Source organism: Oryctolagus cuniculus, chromosome 11 (assembly GCF_964237555.1).
Source record: "Oryctolagus cuniculus chromosome 11, mOryCun1.1, whole genome shotgun sequence".
Classification (NCBI taxonomy): domain Eukaryota; kingdom Metazoa; phylum Chordata; class Mammalia; order Lagomorpha; family Leporidae; genus Oryctolagus; species Oryctolagus cuniculus.
In genome coordinates, this window is record NC_091442.1 from 116,649,343 (window position 1) to 116,666,203 (window position 16,861).

Here is a 16,861-nt window from a genome sequence, read left to right on the forward strand (position 1 = left end):
ATGGATGAGTGACTAAAACAGTAATATATAAAGTATGAAAAGCAATTTAATTCCCTTTTGTTAAAGGCACCACAGAGAAAAATAAAATGCTTGCTTAGGGTAGAGAAGACAAATATTTCTTTTCCACAAAGAGGTCTCCTTCTGAAGAGTAGGCATTGAATGGATTAGAGCAATATTCTTTTTTTAATCGACAAAAACCTGAAAACACAGTGCATTTCCTGGAGAATTCATTACACCCCCCCACGTCTGTCCAGTCCTAGAACAAATATGCCCAACGTCTTTATGAAGCCTGTGGCGACAGGCTTGCAGGAGACAGGGATTACCTGCCTGCACGGCCATCATGAGCATCTCAGGTTCCAGCAGAGTCATGACGGGGTCTTCTCCGAAACAACAGCCCCGAGCACCGTGCAGCAGTCAGAGTCCGGGAGGAAGACGCTGCCTGCAAAGGCTACAGAACCTCCCCCAAATTCAGTCTCATGCCTGACGCTCCAATCAGACTGTGAGAACTCACTCCCCTCGCGGCGCGGTCACCAAGTTAGCCAACCTTCAGGCAAGTCAGGATGGCACAGAGCTGAATTACTGCCGACGGGAAACCAAAAAGACACATGAAGTGTGGTAAGAAGTGCGAGAGCTCCTCCCCTTGCTGCCTGTCTCTGGGGGGAGGGAGAGACTTTGGGAAAACAGATCAAATGCCTTTTTTCCTCTCTTTCTAGAAAAAGATAAGATTTTATTGAAAACCCTACTATAAGGAACTCTACCATTCATGCAGTCTGGAGCAACGAATTAAACACAATCCAATCGACCGAATCTGAGAAACAGTCCACTTACTGAGCTGCTGAAGGGGGGTGGGGTGGGGATTAGACACACAGAAACACATACATAATATGTGAGCTGAGTAAGTTTTCTGAAAAAGAATTCCACCAGCTTCTTTATCTGTGTTATTTATAGATAACAGGCTACGGAAGTTGAATATTTCACTACAGAAGCTCAACTACTTCTCCACCCCCACTCCAATTAAAATATCTGTTTCAAAAAGTCATCTGGATACATTCCGGAGCTGTAATCTGTCTTTCAGATCTGCCAGTCCTTCAGAGAGCCCCTGACTTGTGCCTGTGTGAGACCCGTGATCTGTGAGTAGACAGATCACTGATGTTGGCCTGTGTGTGACACACTTGTGTGGAGTTTTTTTTGTTTGCTTTTTACTTTTTGTTTTTTCTGGAGAGGCTGAGAAAAAGTCAGACAGAACTCCCATCTGCTGGGTTGCTGGTTCACTTCCCAAATGCCCCCAAAGGCCCAGGCTGGCCGAAACCAGGAGCCAAGTACTAACCCAAGTCTCTCACGTGTGTGGCAGGGACCCAGGGACTTGAGCCATCACTACTGCCTCACAGGCTGCGCGTCAGCAGGAAGCTGGAACAGCTGAGACAGGACCTGAATCCAGGTGCTCCAACAGCCAGTAGCGCGTCCCAACTAGCGGCTTAATCTCTGGGCCAAACAACTGCTTTATGAGCATGCTAGGGGTACCAGAAGCTGTGTAAGAGCTGCCTTTTCCTAATAAAGAAATTCCGATCCTTTTTCCACTAGCCTAGAGCAGATGTTCCGAAAAAGAGTGAATGTGAGTATCTGACCTTCAATCCTCCTAAATTACACATAAAGCTGCTTTTTAATCTACCCGACATCAAAATCTCCTTCATTCCCTCACAGACCTTTTACCAACTGTATTCAAAATAATGATGCCGAGACGCTTCTGCGCATTCGATTGACTTTTAGACGGCAGACAACTGGAAATTCATGTTGGGCATTTCACCTAGAATTCCTCAATCCTGTCACTTACCCAGCAGCCTGTATCTCAAATTTCATCTACTGCAACAACCCAGCCCAGGGAGGACCTTAATCCTTAAACAGTCAAACAGCTATAAACACAAGCAGGAGGGGCTCAGGAGAGAAAACGGCCTGGGGTGGGAGAGGGGGCACTCCTCTCTTCCAATAGAGAAAGCAACAAGATTTGAGGTGGGGGGACTCTGAGCGAGAGGGAAACGTCCTTTCTTTCTCACTCCAAGAACACCACGTTAAAAAGAAAAGCCAGAAGAGCTCTATATAGAACTGTGGGAATGACTCAACAGGCAATGGAGTGGCAGCCAGTGTGGGCTGTGCGCTGCTCTGGGAGGCAGAAGCTTTCTCACTGCCCCTTCTGGCAACCAAGCTCTCCAACTGTTGTAGGGAAAATGGGTAAATCTAAACTCCCAGCCACATGAGAGTGTGGTCAGAGGTTAGCAACGGAGGGAAATGCATCCCTAAAAGGTTGAGTCATTCCTTTGTCCCTACGTGGGCCGTACAACTTGCTGTGTGAGGGTTTTTGTAGATGAAACAAATTCCCTCACAGCCCTGTACTTAGAGGAAAATAAACACAAAGGGCAAGGTTCCTGCACAGGAGACAGCAGGAAGCAGGGGGCCCACCTCCTCTCCCCACTTGCAGGGCCACGAGCTCCCTACCACAGCCCCAAGGAGAGGCTACAAGAGCAATGTCTTCACAGCAATTCCACATCTACTTGCACTCTGGGATAAAAGGAGCTAACAAAAAGACACACAACTCTGTCTTAGAAACAGCGGCAGAGCAATGGGCCCTTTGCCTGTGGGTCCCACTTTGCATTTACCTTTAAGAGCACCAGCGCACAGCAGTCACCGGGAAAACAGGCTTTAAGCCGGCTCTGCAGTTCTAAAAGCCAGAACCCCTGTGGCAGCTTCAGTTCCACTCCACTATTTTTTGAGCAAACTGGTAACATTTCATAGAAATAAAGTACACTTTAACATGGCCTCTGCATACGAATGAACATGATTTTAAAGTCAACAGCACCAAGGGAATAAAGGATAATGATCTTAACTTCCAGTAAAAGCTTTGCTTGTAATCATAACTCTCTAGCCAATCAACACAATTTTTTTTTTTTTGGACAGGCAGAGTGGACAGTGAGAGAGAGAGAGAAAGAAAGGTCTTCCTTCCGTTGGTTCACCCCACAATGGCCGCTGCGGCCGGTGCACTGCGCTGATCCATAGCCAGGAGCCAGGTGCTTCCTCCTGGTCTCCCATGCGGGTGCAGGGCCCAAGCACTTGGGCCATCCTCCACTGCCCTCCCAGGCCACAGCAGAGAGCTGGACTGGAAGAAGAGCAACTGGGACAGAATCCGGCGCCCCAACCGGGACTAGAACCTGGTGTACCGGCGCCGCAAGGCAGAAGATTAGCCTAGTGAGCCACGGCGCTGGCCCAATCAACACAAATTTAAAATGATCTGCAGTTCCTCTTCCTTCACTCTAAGGGAACAAGATACTGCAGGATAGCAATATAGTTTTTTTTTTTTTTTTTTTGACAGGCAGAGTGGACAGTGAGAGAGAGAGAGAGAGGAAGGTCTTCCTTTTTGCCATTGGTTCACCCTCCAATGGCCGCCCCGGCTGGCGCGCTGATCCGATGGCAGGAGCCAGGTACTTATCCTGGTCTCCCATGGGGTGCAGGGCCCAAGCACTTGGGCCATCCTCCACTGCACTCCCTGGCCACAGCAGAGAGCTGGCCTGGAAGAGGGGCAACCCGGACAGAATCTGGCGCCCCAACCGGGACTAGAACCCGGTGTGCCAGCGCCACAAGGCAGAGGATTAGCCTAGTGAGCTGCAGCGCCGGCCGCAATATAGTTTTTAAGTGTCTAAGTTACTAGAAGTTAGTAACAGCGTTTAATAAGTATCAGTAATATGACTCTGTACACATATACAGTCTTCCCACCCTGATCCCACCACACACAACCCAAAGGCCTTCAGTCCTCATTATTAAAGGGGCCAGTTTTATCCCAACTGACCTTCCTACATATGTTAGAGGCTCCATACTCTCAAACTTTCCTAGTCCCTAGATTCTCTCTAAAATCCTACTTGCCTACCTCTCCGACCCTTCTCAGAATCCTAAATGGCTCCCATTTCTCTACCCCCACCCCCCCCCCTCCCCAAGGCGCACCCCTTTGCTGTCTAACAGATTCTCCCTGGGCAACCTCCTCCTCTCTTAAGATTTTAGCTCCCAACTAAATGCTGGTCCATTCCAGGCAACCTGGAATCAACACTGTTTCCGTCGGACACAACGCCATTTTTATCAAACTTGCATGATGTAGGTGAAATGCTTGGCTGTTTGTGTAGGGCTCACTGTTTAAGACACCAGAACTCTCTCTGGAAGCAGTCAAGAGTGTTCACTCCGTATTACCATAAGGACTATTTTGAGTTCCATCAGCCTATGTATTTCCACACTTAACTAGTCCCTTAAAGCCCATTAAAAAGACAGCTAAAATTATCAGAGTGATTTCAAAAGTTAATTTTCTCACAGTTCTAACACCGGGGACTTACTCTGACTTTTGTTAACAGTGCCTTCTGCTTGTCTGATGTGAATTTTGTCGTCTTATTTTTGGAAAACTTTCCCTTTTAAAACCATTCTGCTCTGGTCATTCCAAAAGAGGCCCTCCATAACGCTGCTTAACGCTCCCAAGCATTTTTCCATTCATTAGGATAAATAAGCCCTGAGACTGACTTTCAGTCTCAAGTGACCTATTCTCAGAACCACAATCCTTGTAAATAGTAATAAATATTGTACACTGTTTCTTGTTAAAAAGTAAATAATACTGCTCCATACCTACCTCTGACTTCACCTGTAGGTTTCCAACTCTGCACTTCTACCTGACCATCTTAAAATTACACATCCAAGAACAAACTCTTAGCATCACCACTCTGCACTGACCCCTCAGGTTTTGCTGCATCCATTATCCCCACCTTGGGGAAGAGTATTTGGGTCCCAAACCATAAACTTATTAGATTCCCCTACCTACCTCTAGCCCTTAGTACCTAATTAGCTATCAAATGTAACTTCCTCGTATTTTCTTCAAATCCATTGTTTTTGTTCCAAGCCTACCTACAGCCAGTGCTTTGAAAAAAAAAAAAAAAAGATTTATTTATTATTTGAAAGGCAGAGTGACAGAGAGGGAAAGACATTCCATCTGCAGTTCACTCCCCAGCTGGCCGCAATAGCTGGAGCTGGGCCAAACTGAAGCCAAGAGCCCCATCCCAGTCTCCCACATTGATGACAGGGGCCTAAGTACTTGGGCCATCTTCTGCTGCCTTCCCAGGTGCATTACAAGGAAGCTGGACCAGAAGCAGAGTAGCCAGGACTCAAGCTTGCACTCCAAAACGGGATATCGCAGGCAGCTTAACTGGCTGTGCCACAACATCGCCCCTGCTTTATTTCGGGTCCTTAATATTTCTTCTCTGAGTTACAGAAATTCTTTCAATGTATTATACAAAAGTTTGAACACACATAGAGCTAGCAAAGAGTGGTACAGTGAACTGCTTGTGTACCCATCACTTAATTCCAAAAGTGATCAACATACAAGGCTGAATATGTTTCCTTGCTCCACACTGCCCCACAACACACACAGAGCACCCAGCCAACACTGGGAACTCGGAAGCAAATTCTAGACATCGTCTACATTCATCTTTATTCTGTATATCTCAAAGACAAGAACTGTTTTTTTTTTTTTTAAAGATTTATTTATTTATTTGAAAGGCAGAGTTACAGAGAGGCTGAGAGAGAGAGAGAGAGAGAGAGATCTTCCAACCACTAGTTCACTCCCCAGATGGCCACAATGGCCAGAGCTGGGCTGATCCAAAGCCAGGAGCTTCTTCCTGGTCTCCCACATAGGTACAGGGGCTCAAGCCCTTGGGCCATCTTCATCTAATTTTTCAGGCCATAGCAGAGAGCTGGATTGGAAGTGGAGCAGCTGGGACTTGAACTGGTGCCCCATATGGGATGCCAGCATTGCAGGTGGCAGCTTTAACTGCTATGCCATAGTGCCGGCCCCAAGAGCTGTTTTTTTAACATAACTACAATACCATCACAACATCTAAATTTTAAGAAATCCCTTAGTGGGGCTAGCATTGTGGCACAGCAGGTAAAGCTGCTGACTACAATGCTGGCATCCCACATGGGCAGCAGTTTATGTCCTGGCTGCTCCACTTCCAATCTAGTCCCATGCTAACGGCCTGGGAAAAGGAGTGGAATATGGCCCAAGTATTTGGATCCCTGCCACCCATATGGGAGACTTGGAAGAAGTTCCTGACTCCTGGTTTCAGTCTGTCCCAGCTCTGACCATTGCATTCACCTAAGGGGTGAACCCACAGGTGGAAGCTCGTTCTCTCTCTCGCTCTCTCTCTCTCTCTCTCTCTTTAAAATAAACAAATCTTTAACAAAAAATTCCTTAGTGCTGTCAACCATCCAAGCAGTGTTCAGTCTTTTCCAACTATCTCACAGATTTTTTTGAAGTTGATTTATTCAAATCAAAGTCAGAGACAACACATTTCGGTTCACTGACAGGCCTCAAGTCTTTTTAATCTATACATTTCATCTATTTCCCCAACCTCTTTTATTTTCTAATTTGTTTGCTGAAGAAAACAAGTTGTTTCCTCACATTTTGGGTTTTGCTAGCTGCATCCTCATGATGTCATCTAATAAGCTCCTCCATCCCTGTATATTCAGTAGATTAGGAGCTAGATATAGAGGCTTAAGCTAGTTCAGGATAGAGTTTAAACAAGAGTACTTCATAGTTGGTAGCAGGTACTTTAGCAACAGCTTCTTAACTGGTCTCCTCTTCACCAGCCTTTCTGCTGTTAAAAGCATCCTGGGGCCAGTGCTGTGGCACAGTGGGTTAACCCTCCAATTGTGGTGCCAGCATCTCATATGGGCGCCAGTTCTAGTCCCGGCTGCTCCTCTTCTGATGCAGCTCTCTACTATGACCTGGGAAGGCAGTGGGAGATGGCACAAGCGGTTGGGCCCCTGCACCTGCGTGCGAGGCCCGGAGGAGGCTCCTGGCTCCTGGCTTCAGATTGGCCCAGCATTGGCCATTGCAGCCATTTGGGGAGTGAACCAGCGGATGGTTCACTGTCTGTGAAGCTACCTCTCAAATAAATAAATAAAATCTTTAAAGAAAAAAAAGCATCCTACGGGGTTGGCACTGTGGTGCTGCAGGTAAAGCGGCTGCCTGTGACACTAGCATCCCAAACGGGCACCAGTTCATGTCCCAGCTGCTCTATTTCCAGTAGAGTTCCCTGCTAATGGCCTAGAAAAGACAGCAGAAGACGGCCCAAGTGTTTGGGCCCCTGCCACCCAAGTGGTAGATCTCAAAGAAGCTACTGGCTTTGGCCTGGCCCAGCATTGGCTGTTACAGCCATCTGGGGGGTGAACCAGCAAATGGAAGATCTCTTTCTAACTCTTTTAAAATAAATAGATAAATACATCTTAAAACAAAACAAAACAAAACAATCCCACAGCCAGCACTGTGATGCAAGAGGTTAAGCCACCACTTTGTAGTGCCAGCATCCCGTATCAGACTTCCTGTCTGTGTCCCAACTGCTCCACTTCCAATCCAGCTTCCTGCTAATGCACCTGGGAAGGCAAATGTTGCATGCAGGAGACTGGGATGGAGTTCTGGGCTCCTGGGTTTAGCCTGGACCAGCCCTGGCCATTCTAGTCACTTGGGGGGAGTAGACCAGTGGATTGAAGATCTGTGTCTCTGTATCTGTCTGTCTGTGTCACCTTGCTGTTGAAAAAGTAAATAAATAGCATCCCAACTGATTCTTATTCATCCTTCAAAACGCAGTTTAAGGCCTGCCTTCTCCAAAAAGCCTTTCCTAACCTTGCCAGCCCTTTCCCCATCTTCTCAGACCCTCCATGCATGTACTAAACATCCCTCATTCATGTTGTCCCAGCACCTGGGCCCACCTCTCTCACTGGCCTCTAGCACAGGACTTACTTCCTCTGCACTCCCATACCCAGCAGTCTGAGGTGTGTCAGCGTTCATAAACATGTGTCAGATGGAATGAAAAGTACCATTTATCACAGAAACCCAAAGAGCATGGAAATATAACAAAAGCATCACCACCTACCCAGATAGAGCAGGTGCTCTGTAAAATTTTCATTAGCACAAATGCTAATTAGTACACATTAGCACACACACTGAATAACTACATGAAGTGTTGAAGTATGTAGTTAACATAAACAAAGACGTCCACAGCCTATCCTCAGGAGTATTGTATCCTGATGGAAATGAAAAGACCAAAATTGTAGGGGATAAAAAGAAGAAACCAGAAAAACAGAGCCCTGCGCACCCACAAAATGACTTGTAATCATAGAAAACCATCAACTTCACTAACAACTGGTATCAATTTCTATGACACAACATAACACAGGCAGCACACAGAGAAGTAATGATTCCTTTTTATGAGCTCTGTTGTGTTGCGCAACACTGAAATGTGATCCTGTCCTGTGTCCATCTGATTTGAGTTCTCACAAGCACATGCATGAGTTAACTGAGGTTCAGCTCTACAAAAATTTAATCATGATGTCGAAATTTCACAGGCTCCAACCAGCTAAGACTCTCCCCCAGACACCTGGTCTTGGGCAAAGTGAAAACACCCAAAAGATAAGACAACCCAGCACCTAGGCAAGTTGCTGCAGATCCTGGGCTTCTGTGTCCTGTGACCTCAACCCACTACCGAAGAATCCAGTCAAGACCTGCAAACCTGGGAGAACCACTTACTATGCCACATCTACGTTACTCCTTGGCCTCGGGAGAGATACAGGCCATATTTTCAAGTCCCTTTCCAAGATATAATGAATGTTAAGGGGTACAACATCCATGAATATTAGGCGACCAACTCATTCATATAGTGTGTCTGAAATGCTGTCATTGCACATGGCGTCAATGCCAAAGGCGGACACAAACACAAGGAAGACACAGGCTGACACTGTCTCTGCCCTTAAGACCCCTACAGGGAAGTGGAGTTGAAAATCCGTACCCAACAACTGAAAAAGAAAAATTTAAGTGCTGTGAGTCCAAACCAGAAGGTAAACCAGGGTAAAAGATGCACTAATTAATTCTAGCTAATAACAAACCTGGATCACTTCTTACAGAAAGGATGACGTGAGCTAGCTCTTTAAAAAACAAATCCAAAGCACCCAAGTTTAAGTTTCTTTTTAAATTTCCAACTCCACAGACTTGTGTATCCAAACCATAAAATGACAACGTCAAAGAAACAGGACTTGACCTAATCCAGCCTCCTGTCCAGAATACCAACAGTGAGGCGCACCTGAGAAACCCATCTCCCAGTTCCTGACTGGGGGTCCCCAGCCTGTCACTAGAGTATGTACAAAAGAACCTTAGAAGTAATGTTTTCATGACCAAAGAAAAATTAACCAATTCATCAGAAATACTGGCTATAAACATTTGGGGTAAAGTTGGTTTGTTGTTTTTTTTTTTTTTTTTTTTTGACAGGCAGAGTTAGACAGTGAGAGAAAGACAGAGAGAAAGGTCTTTTCTGTTGGTTCAGTCCCCAAATGGCCACTACGCCCGGTGCGCTGCGGCTGGTGTGCTGCGCCAATCCGAAGCCAGGAGCCAGGTGCCTCCTGCTGGTCTCCCATGCAGGTGCAGGGCCCAAGCACTTGGACCATCCTCCACTGCCTTCCCGGGCCGCAGCAGAGAGCTGGACCGGAAGAGGAGCAACCGGGACAGAATCCGGCGCCCCAACTAGGATTAGAACCCGGAGTGCCAGTGCCGCAGGCGGAGGATTAGCCAAGTGAGCTATGGCGCCAGCCTTGGGTAAGGTTATTTCTAACTAGTAAGTAAAGAAATATAAATTTAAAAAAAAAGTTCACCTACCACATTAGCAATATTTTACAAATGAGACTAACAATGCTAATAAGAAAACCAACCATTCGTACCTGATAGAAATATAAGCCAGTAGACCAATCTGGAATGTAATCAGACAACGCACTTCCCAAAAACCTCAATTCTTTTTTTTTCCCTCCATCTACTTGAAAGGCAGAGCCAGAAAAAAGAGAGAAAAAGGGAGGGAAAGAGAGAGAGGTCGATCGATCTTCCATTTGCTGGTTCACTCCTCAAATGCCTGCAACGGCTGGGGCTCCCTGCCAGGCCCCCCAGGATGTACTAGCAGGGAGCCGGGTCAGAAGCAGAGGAGACAGGACTCAAACCCAGGCACTGAGACATGGGATGTGGAGCTTGACCCTCTGCCCTACCACGCCTTCCTACCGCCTCTCAAGGAATATGTGACTGAACCCTCGATCACATCACTCCCTTCCTGTTCTCCCACTGACACACTGGAATTGTTACTTTTGTGCCAATTTCCCTCCACTAACCTTTGTCTGTTCCTCATTCCTTCTCCCTTACCCTGGGCATGTGCTATTCCTTCTTCATTTTGTTTGGCAAATCCCTACACATATGCCTGGCTCTCAGCTTCAATGCCTCTTTGTTTCCGGAAGAAGTCGTTCCTCCAACCCCTCACCTGTCTTAGGACCCTCACTGGCAGATCTCTGTTGCAGCACCCTGTGCTTTTGTTTCTTAAAGCAGAAACCGGAGTTTGTGACTATGAATTTAAACCAGAGTTTGTGACTATGAATTGGCTTTCTAACTGTAATCTCTCTCTCATGGAACTCCAAGTTCCATGACGAGCACCTTATCTGTCATATTCGTTACTATCTCTCCAGTGCTTAGCACACAGCAGGAATGCAACAGCCAATGAATAAATGCTCAACAGTAAAACGGCCAAATTCCTACTTCTAAGGAAATAGCACAAATTGCAGAAAAAGCTTTAGTAGAAGATGGTCAACCAAACCGTAACAGAAGTATGGAACACAGAATATGACTCAAATGTCCAACTGGGGAGAAATTAAATAAACGACGCCACAGAACAGAATGTTCTAGACTCATTAAAATGGCTCCCTGAAAGTGTTTCAGCCACAACTCTTATGCTACTAATACTCAATGAAAAGAGAAAGGCACATCACTGGCCCACAGCATCAGATCAGGTGTAAGAACACACATCTGACAGCGCTGGATGGAAATCAGCCACATGCCAACAGTAATCTCTCTGGAAGGAGGAGATCTTTGGGAGTGGGGTTTTATTTTGTTGTTTTGTCTTTTTCTGAGCAGGGATTCTATCTGGTATCTATTTGTTCTGAGGAGGCCAACCATAACATTTGATTAAAACATGAAAGTGGGAAATTGGTGATCTCTAAGTACTGGGATGAAGTAGGGTTTTAAAATCCTCAAATTATAAACAGAAGCATTTAATGAGTTGACATGCTTAAGAATGGAGCATTTTCACTTGGGAGACCTAATCTAGAAAATCCTAGAGGCTTTCTAAGCAACATAATTAACACATCTTTTTCCTTTCCCCAAGAAAATGCTGTAATGTGGATCAGAAACTGCCCACTCAAGATTTTACTTCTTCCAACAATTAATTAGTGCCTCCTGTGCAACACTACAGCATGAAGGATCAGTTCGTTCTCTTACAGAAATAATGCATTATCTGCCCTTCCTTCCAAAAGCTGTCCATGCACAACACAAAGCAGTACTTCCCTAGTCTCACGGAGGAGGAGGAGGAGGAGGAGGAAGCCACCAGGAAGCCCTTCATACTCCCCGTCTTCCCTGCTGAGTTTCCCCCTAACTCTTCCCACCCCACCCAGCAACCCAGATAACAGGCACATGCTGAAGGTATTTGTTACCTCTTTCAGCAAAGTATTTAGGATCAGCAAAACAATTAGGAAAAACTTTTAAAAGTTGACATTTACAACATTATTAAATGTATGAAGTGGCTAAAAGTAAATCTAACAAGAAATGTATAATACCACCACAGAGAAAATTATAAAACCTCTTTGGGAAAACCTACAGACAGATCTAAATAAATGAGTAAAATATACCACATTCATGGTACAACACTCTAAAGTTATCGATTTTCCCCAAATTGGTTGACAGATTTAATGTAACTCCAATCAAAATCCCACAGTGCTTTTTTCTTAATAATTTCAATTTTTTAAAATTTATTCAAAAGGTAGAGAGATCTTCCATCTGCTGGTTCACTCCTCAAATGCCCAAAACAGTGAGGACTGGGCCAGAAAGAAGTGAGGAGACTGAAATTCAATCCAAGTCTCTCATCAGTGGCAGGGACCCAAATACTTGAGCCATCACCTGCTGCCTCGCAGGATACACATTACCAAGAAGCTGGATCAGAAGCAGAGGAGCTGGGACTTGTACCAAGCATGCCAACATGGGATGTGAGTAATCCTAATGTGCGTCTCCACCACTGCACCAAAGACTCACTGCCTGCCCTCATGACCTTAAAATTCATATGGAAATGGAAAGAACCAAGAATAGCCCACACAAATACTCTTGGAAAAGAACAAAGTGGAAGAGATTACTTCTTCTATGTAATAGTTATATTAAAATTGAAATAATAAAAATTATGAGACCATTTAGTAGGCAAAAGACATACCAATGAAACCAAATAGTGAGCTCAGAAAAACATCCACTCATAGGTAAATCAAAGAGGTGACTCCACTGATCAGTGGAAAGAATATTTTTTAAATGGGACTCCATTTGGGAAAAAATTTTAACTGGGCTCTATCTTATCCACATATAAAAATTTATTTCCAGAAATGGAAAACACAAAATTCACTAATTATTAACGACTCATATATCTATTACCACCTATGTCAAGCAAAAGATAACAGAATCATTCCAGTCAGATAAACTTCAACTCATCTATTCTGCTTAGGAATACATACACAGTTCGTAAAAGAAACTATTTTCCATTATGATCCATTCATTCAACAGGTGCCAGAGCTCCTGAGCTGCAGCCAACGGGTTAGATCATTAGAGAGAGGTTTTTCCAGGTTTCTCCAAGCCCAGGCTGGACAGGATCCCTGGGAAGATCAATTTTACCTTTTAGACCTAAGTACTCAGCCTGGAAGACAACAGAGGAATAATACCTAAAATACACAGTGGGATTTCTTACCAAGTTTTTCCAATTATGACAATAAGGACGGGTTTCATCAAAAGCATCTTCTCTGTTCAGGAAACAGAGGTGCCAGGACCCTGCCACCTCCTGCCTAGGGCCCCTGCTAATCCACTGAATTTTTACACACGATACTTCCAGGTGGAACAGATCTAAGTAAATTTCTCCCAGTCAAAAAAGAGCACCCCCTCTGTGGAATGCCACACTTTCCAATTTCACTTGTTTCGGGGCTGTTCCATTTCTGCCTTGATTCTTACCTCCCTACACAAGACCGGTACATCCAGCCTCTTTCCCCAGGGCTGAATGCTGAGGAGCAGCAAAATTTAAGAGGTGTGCAGAGAAAGACAGGAAACAGTCTGAGCAGTTAGAGTTTTAAAAGCCAGGAAAGAGAAATGTCGCAGACGGCAGTGGAGGAGCTGGAGAGACAGCAAGTAAGATGAAGACTGCCGTGTGCCTACTGGATGGACGACAAAAGAACACCAATGGCTCTGGCAACGGCAGCTTCAGAAGAAGGGTAGTGACAGCAGCCAGGGAGAGCGAAGTTTCCGGGACATGAGAGTAGAGACAAAGACTGTAAACTACTCTTTCAGGAGCCTGAATACATAAGGAAAGATTTATTCGCGGAGGGCAAGGCTGAGGATACACAGCATCTCCGCACAACAGCAGCAGCTCCTCCCACTCCACTCACGGTCAGCGCCCATCTTCTCCAGTTCCTGCCCAGGTACTAGCAGTTTGTTACTTGCTGTCTGTCATCACTCCCATTGCCAGTCCAACCCCAGAGGAACGCTGGTCCTTTCTCCAGCCCAAGGCTGCTGGTTCCATCCACAAATGCCTACACAGCCAGGGCTAGGCCAAGCCAAAGACAGCAGCCCTGGACTCCGGGTCTCCGACAGGGATGGCAGGACTCGAGTCCCGGAGCTTTCACCTGCTGCCTCCCAGAGTGCAGCTTATCAGGAAGCTGGATTGGAAGCAGAGTGGCTGGGACTTGAACCAGGCACACATATGGGACGCAGGCATGCCAGGAAGTGCCTCAAGCCACTGCGCCAAACACCTATCCCTTAATCCCAAATCTTAGCACAGTTTATTATACATCAATGCTGAATAGGTATTTGTTGAAATAACGAATTTATGAAAGGAATGGGGTGGACGAAGCAGAGAAGTAGGACAAATTAGAAAGCAATTATAATAATCCAGAGAGTTGGAACCAGTGTCGTAGTGTAGTGGGCAAAGCCATCGCCTGCGATGCTGGCATCCCATATGGGCTCCAGTTCAAGTTCTGGCTGTTCCACTTCTGATCCAGCCCCCTGCTAACATGCCTGGGAAAGCAGTGGAAGAGGGCCCAAGTGCTTGGGCCCCTGCAAACCACGTGGGAGACCCAAATGGTGCTCCTGGCTTCGGTCTGGCCTAGCCCTAAACCACTGCTGTGGCCATTCTGGGAGTGAGCCAGTGGATGGAAGATCTCTCTCTGTGTGTGTGTCTCTCTCTAACCATGCCTTTCAAATAATTAAAATAAATCTTGAAATCATAATAACCCAGGGAGGAAATGTCAGCCTTATATAATCATCTAAATTTATATATTTTATAAGAAATAGTAAGGTTATAAGCAACTCTTCAGAGACATGAAATAAAGTAAAATCAAAACATTGAAAACATGAAGATCCATCAAATCAGACAGTGCAATCATTCTACACCTCACCATCTGCATACTCACCATTCTTCCGCTCACTAAGTGGAGGCAAGTTGGGATTCCTGCCGGGGTGGAGGCCTAGGGTCAGCTCGGGCTGCAGGGACAGCTCCTGCAATTCATTGGCAACAGCTTCGCTCTGGGGGCTGGGGGCCGCGGACAGGGACACGAGCACTGGTTCGTCGTCATTGTCGCCAGCCCCTCCTCCGTCCAGCCCATTCGCAGCAATGACGGAAGGGGGCAGGCACACCACACTGGAGAAATCCACTTTGGCTTTCGTGATGACAACCTAAAAGTGGAAGAAAAGGCAAAACTTTCAAATGGCATCATAAAATAACCATACTATTAAGTATATGCCAAACATTAATATAATATGACAAATTATGCCATTAGCTTTTTGTAAAGTAAGCAAGCGTTATTAAGTATGCTCACAGAGTACACAAATTTCAAGTCTGAAACTGTCCTCAACTAGATCACCCAAGAGGATAACATAGAAATGAAATAAAAGCAGCACATACACACAGAATGGGACTGAAGGAAATGCCAGTTGCTGTGGTCTGAAGTTTACATGTCAAAAAATTAATCCCGGGACCAGTGCTGTGGCTTAGTGGGTTAAGTTGCCGCCTGCAGTGCCAGCATCCCATATAGGCACTAGCTTGTGTCCTGGTTGCCCCACTTTTGATCCAGCTCCCTGCTAATGCACCTGGGAAGGCAGAGGAAGATGGCCCGAGTGCCTGGGCTCCTGCACCCATGTGGGAGACCCAGATGCAGCTCCTGGCGTGGCCCAGCCCAGTCAGTTGGGAAGTGAACCAGCAAACAGAAGATCTCTTCTTCTCTGTCTCTCCCTCTCTAACTCTGCCTTTCAAATAAATAAATAATTCTTAAAAAAAAAAAAAACACTACATCTCTATACATACTGGCAAAAACAACTGCTATATAGGATTAGTCTATGTGGCTCAGTACTCTTTCCATTGACCCGGAATCAACATGTGTCTCCTTTAACAACAGCCTTTTTAGACCACAAAAAATATACTTTGATTTTATGATGCTCAAGGACTCCTCAGGACAACACTCCTAAACACCCTTCCCCCCATACACACACACACACACACACACGCACCACAGATAGATGATGGCTTTGGAACATGTTTTCTTTTTTTTTTTTTTTTTTTGACAGGCAGAGTGGATAGTGAGAGAGAGAGACAGAGAGAAAGGTCTTCCTTTTTGCCGTTGGTTCACCCTCCAATGGCCGCCGCGGCCGGCGCGCTGCGGCCGGCGCACCGCGCTGATCCGATGGCAGGAGCCAGGAGCCAGGTGCTTTTCCTGGTCTCCCCATGGGGTGCAGGGCCCAAGCACCTGGGCCATCCTCCACTGCACTCCCTGGCTACAGCAGAGAGCTGGCCTGGAAGAGGGGCAACCGGGACAGAATCCGGCGCCCCGACCGGGACTAGAACCCGGTGTGCCGGCGCCGCTAGGCGGAGGATTAGCCTAGTGAGCCGCGGCGCCGGCCCTCTTTTTTAAAGATTTATTTTTTTATTTGAAAGGCACAGCCATAGAGAGGAGAAACAGAGAGAAAGAGGTCTTCCATCCTCTGGCTTACTCCCCAAATGGCTGCAACAGACAGAGCTGGGCCGATCCGAAGCTGGAAGCCTGGGGTCCCCATGTATCCCATGTGGGCCCAGGGGCCCAGGGGCCCAAGGACCTGGGCCATCTCTACTGCTCTCCCAGGCCACAGCAGAGAGCTGGACCCTAAGTGGAGCAGCTGGGACTCAAACCAGAACCCTTATGAGATGCTGGCATTGCAGACAGCAGCTTTACCCGCTATGCCACAGTGCTCGCCATGGAGTATGTTTCCTAAAATTTACACTTATCCTCATTTTTACTCGAAAAACAGTATAGAGAGATTAATCTGCTACCCCTTGATTCATTCCCCAAATGCCCACAGCAGCCAGGGCTGGGCCAGGCTGATCCTAGGAACGTGGAACTCCATCCAGGTCTCCTAGGTGGGTAGCAGCAACCCAAGAACTTGGGCAATCACCTGCTGCTCCCCAGGGCATGTCTTAGCAGGAAGTTGGATCAGAAGTGGAGGAGGTGGGACTTGAACATGCACTCTCACAGGGGACACAGGCATCCCAAGCAAAACAACCTAACAGCTATGCCACAAGCCCACCCCAGAATGTATTTCTAAAAACAAACAAAAAAACAAAACCTGAGGTGAGTCTTAAAGGAAAGCAGGAGGATAGTATTAAAACTTCAATCATATGGGGCAGACACCTGGCTTAGCAGTTAAAATGCTGGT

The 16,861-nt window shown here is 46.2% G+C and overlaps 1 protein-coding gene across 6 annotated transcripts in view; it reads right to left on the reverse strand.

The window, feature by feature from the left end:
- MRTFA (myocardin related transcription factor A) overlaps positions 1-16,861 on the reverse strand; it is a 208,803-nt gene that overhangs the window by 107,252 nt on the left and 84,690 nt on the right. For 5 of the 6 annotated variants that reach the window (XM_051834083.2, XM_051834082.2, XM_051834080.2 and 2 more), the window contains one exon: positions 14,590-14,851. In XM_051834083.2, coding sequence (XP_051690043.2) covers positions 14,590-14,851 — 262 coding nt within the window. Of the gene's footprint in view, positions 1-323; positions 3,922-14,589; positions 14,852-16,861 lie in introns of those variants that run through there. The other variant, XM_051834088.2, reaches the window with a different exon arrangement.